This window comes from Hemiscyllium ocellatum (genome assembly GCF_020745735.1).
Source record: "Hemiscyllium ocellatum isolate sHemOce1 chromosome 27 unlocalized genomic scaffold, sHemOce1.pat.X.cur. SUPER_27_unloc_4, whole genome shotgun sequence".
Lineage (NCBI taxonomy): Eukaryota > Metazoa > Chordata > Chondrichthyes > Orectolobiformes > Hemiscylliidae > Hemiscyllium > Hemiscyllium ocellatum.
Window position 1 is genome coordinate 2,230,181 of NW_026867509.1, and position 9,786 is coordinate 2,239,966.

The following is a 9,786-nucleotide window of genomic DNA, read 5'->3' on the forward strand; positions in this document are numbered from 1 at the left end:
CTTGGTCGTGTAATATTCGGGTCGGTCAGGATTTGAATCGTGTACTGATGTGTATCTCTGCTCCTTGATCATTTCCTTTCAGCGGCGGGAGACTTTAACACAATGTGTTTTTTGTATTCAAAACATGTATTAATATTGTATGGGCGTGGCTGGCAATGCTGGTTCCTACCTCGATTAATCTATGACAGTGCGATGGCGAGCCAACGAATGGACACAAGGCAGTGCATGTGATATAGGCAGACCAGTTACATTCACAACGACACAAAGTTAATGAAATCTGGATACATTTGTCCAGCATATGCAAGAAAAGTCACATTCCATTCTACTACTTCATTCTACTACTTTAAATTTTCCTGTGGAGTATAGTTTTGGCAAAAATCACGAGGAACATATTATGAATTAATTGGATACTGCAAATGAAGTTCAAATGTTGTGTTCTACAGAGAAATGGGTGATACCTGCTTTCATTGAGCAGATTCCAGTAAACTGTAATTAACGCCAGAATTTGAACATCGCCATTACTTGTGCACGCCACGAGAAGTGGCAGAGTGTATCTGTGCTAAATATTGAAAATGAGGGTTGGAGAGAGAGTGACTTTCCAGACAGTGTGAGAGTCATGTTACAGAAACAAATGCCAAGACTTAGCTTCGTGGCAACTTCCACACTAAGGCGATTCTTACTTAGACGTGAAGTGTGCACATTTCCACTTATTTACTCTTGTAATTATATTATTTACCTTCTGTTCCTCAACAGACCTCCGTGGACAACTGATTTCTCTACTGTTCATGTAATCTAATGATGATGCGAATTTTCAGAATCCTGCTGCTGATTTTCACACTTATCTCCGAGGAGATGACTGCAGAAGATGATGTGTTGCAAGTTCGTCTGTGGATGGTTGTTAGGTAAATGGGAATCATGTCCGTGAATTCCTCCTTTGCCACTGAATGTAGAACAGTGCTTTGGAACAGACAGCTCCTGAATTAACCATCCCAGTTTTGACTGATGGCTATCATTGGATTCTACTGCTTCACTCATGAAACATTTCCTTGTGGAACAAATGTTTGGTTACTTTGATGGAGGAGAGTGGTATGAAAGACTGAGAGGCAGCAAATGAAGTTGAAACGCAGAGTCTCACCTATCTTCCACCACGAAGGATGACGTAAGTGTTTCCATTGAGCAGTAATCAGCGAACAGCAATTACTCTCAGAATGAGAACAGCGTAATATATTGTACACGTCACAAGATGGCAGCGCGATTCTGTTATAAACCTTGAAGATGAGGGCTTGAGGAGGAGTGACCTTCCAGACAGTGCGAGCAACTGTCAGCGCGAATGCTTTGTGACAGAAACAAACGCCAAGACTTCACATTTTGTGCAACTTCAACAGCGTGGCATTTCAGAGTTAGATGTGACGTGTGCATATTCTATTTGTTTAATCTTATAAATATCATATTTATCTCCCGTTCCTCAAAGATCACCGCGGATAATTGCTTTCACCACTGTTCATATAGTCTGATAATGTTTCAAATCTGCAGAGTCCTTCTGTTGTTTTCCACTCTGATCTTCACGGAGGTGATTGGAGAAGGTGAAGTGCTGCAACAACCTGTGTGGATGGTTGTTAGTGAAGTGGGAATTGTGTCCATGAATTGCTCCATTGCAACTAAACTTATCACAGTGCATTGGTACAGACAGTTGCCAAATCAGCCACCCCAGCATGTGATGATGGCCAAAAGAGAAGACGATCAGCCAGAGAGAATCGTTGCTTCAATCAGTGAAGATTACAAACTCAGTACCTTGACTTTGAAAGATGCCAGACTTAATGACACCGCCATCTACCTCTGTGCAGTGAGGGCACAGTGTCACAAACAGATGGAGAGTCCGTACTAAAACGTGCACAGAATGGGAGTTCTGCTATGCTGATTTTGAAGTATGTTCATTCGTAACTGTGGGCATCAAACTCCCAAATAAGGAAAATGAAGGCAAAATATGAGGGTAAAAAATGAACAGTAATTGTTAAACATGGTCATAAGTGAGGACAGTTGGATATGTGGAGGGAGGTAAAGGAAAGATATATTTGCAACCGAGAAACATTAATGGAGAAAATGGAAAGTGGAGATATATATTAATAATACTTTCAGAGGACAGAATGGTGATAACCTGTTGAAGAATAAATGGGAGAAATAGAAATACAACGATCATGATGCACATTGATTAAAGATCAGGCTAAATTACAATTGAAGGACACATGAAAATAACAGGGTGGTCTTTCTTTTAAGATGTTGTCATCAACACTGAATCCTCAACTCTCAACATGCTGGGAAATTCGTTGAGCAGAAACCCAACTGGAATTCACCAGAAAAGCACGTCAGAGGATAAAATATAACTGTCTGTCAAGTTTCTTCTGACTCCCCAAAGCCTGACCACCTTCTAAAAGGCGCAAAACAGGAGTGTTTTGGAATACACTCTACCTTTCTCGTTGAGTGCAGCCCCAAAAATACTCAAGAATCTTGGCACCATCCAGGACAAAGCAGCCTGCTTGATTGGTACTGCGTCCACAAGCATATGCTGCCTCCACGAATGACTCTCAGTTTGTGTTATCAATAAAATTCACTACAGAATTTTACCAAGATGCAGGACTCCTTCCATCTCGAACGATAAGGGACGGATGCTTTTTGGGAGTGCACTCAACTTCGAAGGCACCTCAAAGCCATTCAACATTCTGACTTCGAAATATATTGGTGTTCTTTGACTGACGCTTGTTCAAAATCTGGAAATTTCATTCCTATTAATATTGTGGACGCAGCAGGTGGACTGGAGTGGTTCAAGACGGTAACTTGCCATCACTTTCTCAAGAGGAACGAGAGGCAGGCAATAAATGCTAGCCACCCAGCGACGCCCAGATTCCACAAAATGAATAAATAAAGACGACAATCAATAGTACGCAAACTTGAAAGCAGGTTGGAAGCAAACAATTGAGCCCACCAAGTCCATTCCGAACCTTAGAAGAACATCCCAGCCAATTCCAGTAACCCTGCACCTCCTATAGCTAATTCATGTAACCTACTCATTTTTCAACTGTGGGAGGAAACCAGAGCGCCCATAGGAAACCCATTCAGTGGCAGAGAGCATATGCAAACTCCACTCAGAGAATCACCTTAAGTTGAAATTGAACGTAGCTGTCTGGCAGTGTACCTCTTCTCTCTCACTATTCTCATGCAGATGAAGGAAACCATGCCACAATGTAATTTATTCCCGTTAACAACCCGTTAGCCTTGTATTGGAGCCGCTGGTGTCCATCTCTAATCGTCTGAGACAATGTGGCGTGGACCATGTGTTTGTTACGCTGCAGGGCATCTGATATCGATGCAGGAGCTACGCTGACGAAGACACAAAGTAAAATTAAGGAAATTCAGTTGCAATGCATCATGGCAATAATGGCAACATTTGATGTTTTTGTTGCGTTGATGGTAAATGCCATTGCTTATTTATTTTTTAAACGTCATTATTGCATCAAAATCCCTTCGATCCACCAGTCCTCTGCATCAGTTGAAGCGGCTGCCAAAATCTGAAAGCAGCTATGTTAACTGGGAAGCTTCAGTTCTGATACTCGAACAGCATGAACTAATTTCCTTCTTCGGCTTTGCTTAGAGAAATAATAACCGTTAAGGGATAACATTTGGTTTAACCTCTGTATAAAACCTAGTGTGTACTTGAACAAACTTACTTTGTAAACACAGACAAGAACAGACGCAGATATGCCGTCACGAAATCACCATCCATTTACATGTACAGAGAATTCTGGTTCTGGCCAGCCATCTCGGAGTCAGTCCATGAAGTGAGGAGACGCGAATTCTGCTTTTTATGCCTTGTGCCCCGGGTTGCCTGACTGGCCCAAGTTAAAAACCCCAATGCAGGACCTCATAGGCAATGAGAGCCACCTCATTCTAAACCCGACAGATCATTAAACAAAAATAAGGAAGAACTGAGTTTGTTCAAAATCTTAAACAGAAACAGAAATAACTGGAGAAACTCAGCATGTCTGGCAGCAACTGGGCAGAGAAACATTAGTTACCTTTTTGGCTCCACTAACCCTTCATGAGAACGTCGATCTTTTCTCACATTAGCCATAATATAAGTGGAGTAAAAAGGAACTTGAAGCTGATTGGTTCAATAGAAGAACAAAGGAGCTTCAAGCTCATTGGCTGTATCTAATGCGGTTGTCAATAATGAACCAATGAGCAGAGATCCGGAATTTACTCAACCTCCTCCGAACTCTTGACAAAAACCATTTTGGCTTCAACTAGTTCTGCTCACATTCACCCTACGCATGTGAATGTGCAAACATGTTGCCTGGAACTCTGTGTTTACTGCTCACAGCTGCAGCACTTCTGACTAGTAGGTTGAAAACTTGTCTTTGCATGTGCTTCAGCCCTTTGGTGGGATTATATTTACTCAAATAGTTTTAGCAAAATAGAAGCAACAATGCTGCCTCCCAAATATTTTTGGAAGAAGTTAAAGAAAGTACACGAGAGAATGACAATCGAAGATTTAGGTTGGAAATTCAGACAGGACTGAAGTCATTGCGAGGATTCAATAGAAGAGAGTGTTTTATATCCACCAAGAGTTTTCAGTTTGCTCGTCAACTTTCGGGAGATGAAATGGAAAATGTTTTTACTTGCATGAAATGGATTCTAATTCAGCTTCCGTGATTTATTTCTCGGGTTATTGATTCAGGTCGATAAGAATATAATAATATTTAATTTTCTATAACTTCTGGCTCTTACAGGACTTTGTCGTGGCGATTCTGTCTCACAAACACCGGCTGCAATCACAGTGAATGAGGGGGATGATGTCCAGTTGTTCTGTAATTACACTACAAGAGACAGCGATCCTCGCTTATTCCGGTACCGTCAACCTCCCAATGGGTTCATGGAGTTTCTGCTCCTGAAAAGCAAATATAGCGAGAAAACGGCGAATTTTCTCCGGGACCGGGTCCCCTCGGATTTTGATCATGGAAACCATGCTATCGAGCTGAAAATGTTGAAAGCAGAACTAACAGACTCCGCAATGTATTACTGTGCACTGAGACCCACAGAGACTCAGAGGTGGCTGACGCTGTACAAAACCTCTAAGAACGTCACTGAACATAGGAGTGTATTAAGCAAACAGCAAGATCAGGTGTGTATCTGAACTTGTTTCCGATTTTACGGTGATATGTCATACTTATCATTTGGACACAAAACGTTAATCAGTGTAAATCTATTACTGAAATAAACTAATGCAGCTAGTTTCGTGAATGTAAAACAAATAATTTATATTGAATCTATGATGATGATCCATTGTTCCAGCGATGAGGTTCTATGGAAAATTAGGCAATTTGTTCTGATGCCGTAAAATCCTCCAGTAATATTGAATTGCAGCATTTGGTTTCACAGACAATGGCTTGTCACAGGTTTCTAACACAAAAACACTGGAACAATCTGAACAACTTCAAACACATTTTGGGATATTGAGTACTGCCTCTGACCCTTCACGTTTTCAATCCCAAAATGGGAATTTATAAATTCACGTACCCAGCATAATGCAGACTTCCTTTAAAATATCAGAAGGAGTTTGGATACAACTGGCATCTGAACAATACAAACCAATTGAAAACATTTCATAGTGGCTGATTATTGAGTCGAAACCATCAGTAAACCAAATCAGTCGCTTCAGCCTTCTGCTGTTAAGCTGGACTGAAATGAACATTTTTCATCCTCTGTGTAAGTGTGTTGATTCTTTGTCAGCAATTCACATCTGGACATTTAAGTTGTGTCAAGACTAGCGGGTTCCTCTTCTCCCTCTGGCAGTAATTAAGAGAAAGAAAATCCTATTTTCATAGTCAGTCATAAAAGATACATTTCTGACTCTGGGTGCTCGAATGAAGTGAAGTCTGTTTCTGCAGAAAATCGGATGCACTTGGTGCTCAGCATCTTTCAGGAGTTAATTTAATCTGCACGGTCGGAATGAAACATTTGTAATCGAAATGGTGAAACCTATTGATCGGATCACACGTTCGATGGCATATTGCGAAGTGAGCAGCCATGCGAGTTTTCTAGAGTCAGCTGCACAGATAGTTTCTGGGAGTGTTCAGTCTTTGTTCCAGGATGCCATTGCACAATGATACACTTCAGTGTCTTTCATCTCAGTACTATCAACAGCAATAATGCCATGAACAAAACAGAAGTTGCTGGAAAATCTAAACAGGTCTCGGAGAGTCTCTGAAGAAAAATCAGTTACTGTTTCGGATCCTGCCATCCTTCCACAGAACTGGAAGAGGCACCACCCGAAACATTAACTCTGACATTTCTTCACAGATGTTACAGACCTGCTGATCTTTTCAAGCGACATTGGCTTCAGTTTCTGATTTACAGCATCTGCAGTTCTTTCGGCTTTTATTCACCAACAATGTTATAACTTCTTGATAATTTAGTCAAGAGCGTGAAGAAGCAGTCATTATCAATCATAGAACCATACAGCACAAAAACAGACCATTTGGCCCATCATGTCTGTTATTTTTGGAACCATTTGGAATGCTAAACATATTACACGAAGGCCATTACAAAACAAATATTTATGAAATACATGTTCATATACTTAATGGCTGCAGTAGGTTTGTCTTCATTAAAGCCGAACATATTGGCAAAAGATTTACACGGATATTGCTCAGTAAGAACCTGGAAAGCCGGGCCACAGAGTTTAAGGTAAATGGTATTTAGATTTGATCTGCTTTTGCACGACTGCTAAAAGAGACAACAGGGTCTCATTAACCTGATTGTCCCATATGCTGATTGTAGGAATATGCAGTATCAGATTTCCCCGTAACAATCTCCTTCCAATCGGGTGCACAGCGTGAAACATTGAAACTATTCATATTGTCGTCTTGGATGTCACTCTGAACAAAGTGAATTTATGATAATTTGATGTTGTCCAGCAGGAAAACTGAACGAAACTACGAATCAGTTGATACTGGCAGAGGCCTGCTTTGAAGCATTGAGCTGCAGCGAATGTGCAGCACCAATAAAACGTGTTGTTCAACTCGTCTGTTTCCAGAACCCTTGCTAGAAATTACCAGAAGATTCTCATTGAATTTATTCGAGGTCTTGACTGCAATAGACCTCGCACTAAGCATGAAAGAACATTGCACGAGATTGGACGACAAAATGGAGGAATGACTGTGACTGAATTAAGAGAAAGGTCCAGCAGGAAAAGAGGTGATCATGAACATGAAGACAAAAATGGTTTGTTTTACAGTAAAGGCTCAATCGAAGCATTGGCAGTTATTATCTTTGCTTTTCATTAGGTTGTTACCATTCTCACTTGTGATTCTGTTAACATCTCAACTCTGCAGTGAATATGTCAAAACTATGTCCTGGGTGCGCGATGCAATGGATAGCGCACCTGACTGCTAACCAGCAAGATATTGGTGCATCTCCAGCTTGTCTCAGTGCATTTTACAACATGTCTAAACTGGCCTATATTTAAATTCCAACAATTTGAAATAATGATTCACCAGTAATGGATGATGTCTGAGGAGGAGGCCAACACTTGCAAAGCCTTTGGCAATGAGAACAGAAAACCTCTTGTAATAAAGGTGGCTAAAATCCCTGGACCAAATGGAGCCCATTGCAAAATCTTGAATGAGGTGTGAGGAGAGACAATGCAAGTACTGTTGGTTATCGTTGGAAATGCAAGAATTTCTGGCAAGGGTCGTGACGTTTAGAAAGAAGGGAAAATGGCCGAACTATTTAAGAAGGGCGGGAGAAGAAAATAGGAACCAAAGACCTGTTGAATGCCATTTGCAGGGAAAATGTCAGGTCATATCATGAAGCAGATCATAAGTTGATATTTCGAAATAATGATACGTTTGAGATGATTCAATATGACGTTATAAAGGAAAGGAATATTTGACAAATCCACTTGCATTCGTTTTGTGGATTTAAACTGTAGCATCAAGAAGGGACAACCAGCGGATGTGACGTATTTTGAGATATTTGAAAGTTTTTGATAACATACCACGCAGGAAATTGGTAGATAGATTTGCGATTACTAGATTACGTTAAGTTGCTGTGATGAATTAATGCGGAGAAATCAAAGAATGGAAAGGGAAAGAGTATTCAAAGATGGTGGACTAATCATAGTTGACGTGCCTCGAGAATCAGGGATACATCACGTGACAATCTATAAAATGATTGCATGATTCATCCTTATCCCAAACTTCTTGATGTCATTAAGCTATGAGGTAGCTTAATTCGCGTAAGCTACTGGGATGCTGCAGGCCAGCGCAGACAGGATAATTATATTGAAATGTTAAAAATCGCACAACAGCAGGTTACTTTCCAACGAGTGTATCTGTATGTACAAGCTGTGGGTGAGCCGCTTCTTCGTCAGGTAGCCAGTGTGGCGGGATCATAGAACGCAACACTTCTAATGAAGGTTAAAGTGTCATACCAATCATGCAATGCATTTCACAAAACTCGATTACTGTTCAGTCTTTAATCACTTGCAATGAGGATGCAGTGTTCGATTGATTAATATGTAAATCTCAGAACAGGTCTCAAGTCAGTCCAAAGATAACAAGGATTTATTTTAAAAAAGTGACATCTCAGTTCAGACATTAATGATATGTAGTTAGTGTATCCCAACCATTAGTCATACTGGTTCTGTTTCCGAAGTGGGAAGTTTCAAATATCACAGGAAATGACTGTCTACAGTTTTTGAACAAAATTGAATGCACTTGCAAAGACAAATCTGCAGACGCAATGTTACCCCATCAAATTTTATGTGCGTATGCATGAGTGTGAGGGAGAGAGAAACCATGTGTGTTTGGGAGAGGGAGAATGTGTGCTTGAGAAAGCGTGCGCATGAGTGTTTTGGAGTATATGCCTGTTAGAGGGTGTGCATGTGAGTGTGAGTGTGTGCGTGTGAGTGTGTCTGAGAGACAGTATATATATGATGAAGGGTCTGAGAGTGATCGCGTGCCCAAGAGTATGAGTACGTGTATGGTTATGTGCTGTGTGTGAGGGTGTGTGTCAGGGTGTATAGTGTCGTGGAGGACCCTGGAGTGTGACATGAATCACATCCTTTTGAAGCTGTCCTCATGAATACCGAAATTGGCTATCAGCCTCTGCTCGACAACTGTTGTGGATCCCAAAGTTCTTCTTGGTGGATAGTCACCTGAAGATCCGAGGCCGATCCTTCTTGACTCACGAAATGTTCCCCATCTGGGAGGGAGCATCCCCTTTTAGAGATTGTTGCGTGATGTCCATTCATCCATTGTTGTAGCTTCCTCTTGGTCTCGCCAATATACCATGCCTCAGGGCAACCTTACTTGCAACATTTGAGGTCGACAATTTTGGCTGAGTCACATGAATGTCTGCCACTCACCAGGTGGATGGCGTCCCCAGTTGTTATGATATTCTGTCATGTCTTGCAGCGGTTGTCATGACAGAGATGCATAAACAGACCATTGTTCACAGCAAAACTCCCAGCCTTCAAGACGACATTGAACTCAAGAGCAAACATCCCAACAAAGAGCAAGGCATGTAAGACCATCGACATGGATAGTACAGTTAAATGTTGGGCCACTACCCTCAACGTGTGTGGCAGTAACTCACGTGATTCAGCCAACGTTTTCTATCTCATAGATTGCAGGCTATGCTGCTCTCAGGCATAGTATATTGGCCAGACCACGCGGATCCTAAGACAGTGGATAAATGAACACAATGTAGCAATCACCAGCCAAGCAT

General features: G+C 41.3%; 1 gene segment (V, D, J or C); it reads left to right on the forward strand.

Annotated features, from left to right (window-relative positions):
- The first annotated feature begins 4,341 nt into the window (after positions 1-4,341).
- On the forward strand, positions 4,342-9,586 carry LOC132808263 (T cell receptor alpha variable 19-like). The segment is given in 3 exon segments: positions 4,342-4,393; positions 4,785-5,176; positions 9,428-9,586. Coding segments are annotated over 3 exon segments (603 nt in total).
- Positions 9,587-9,786: the final 200 nt, after the last annotated feature.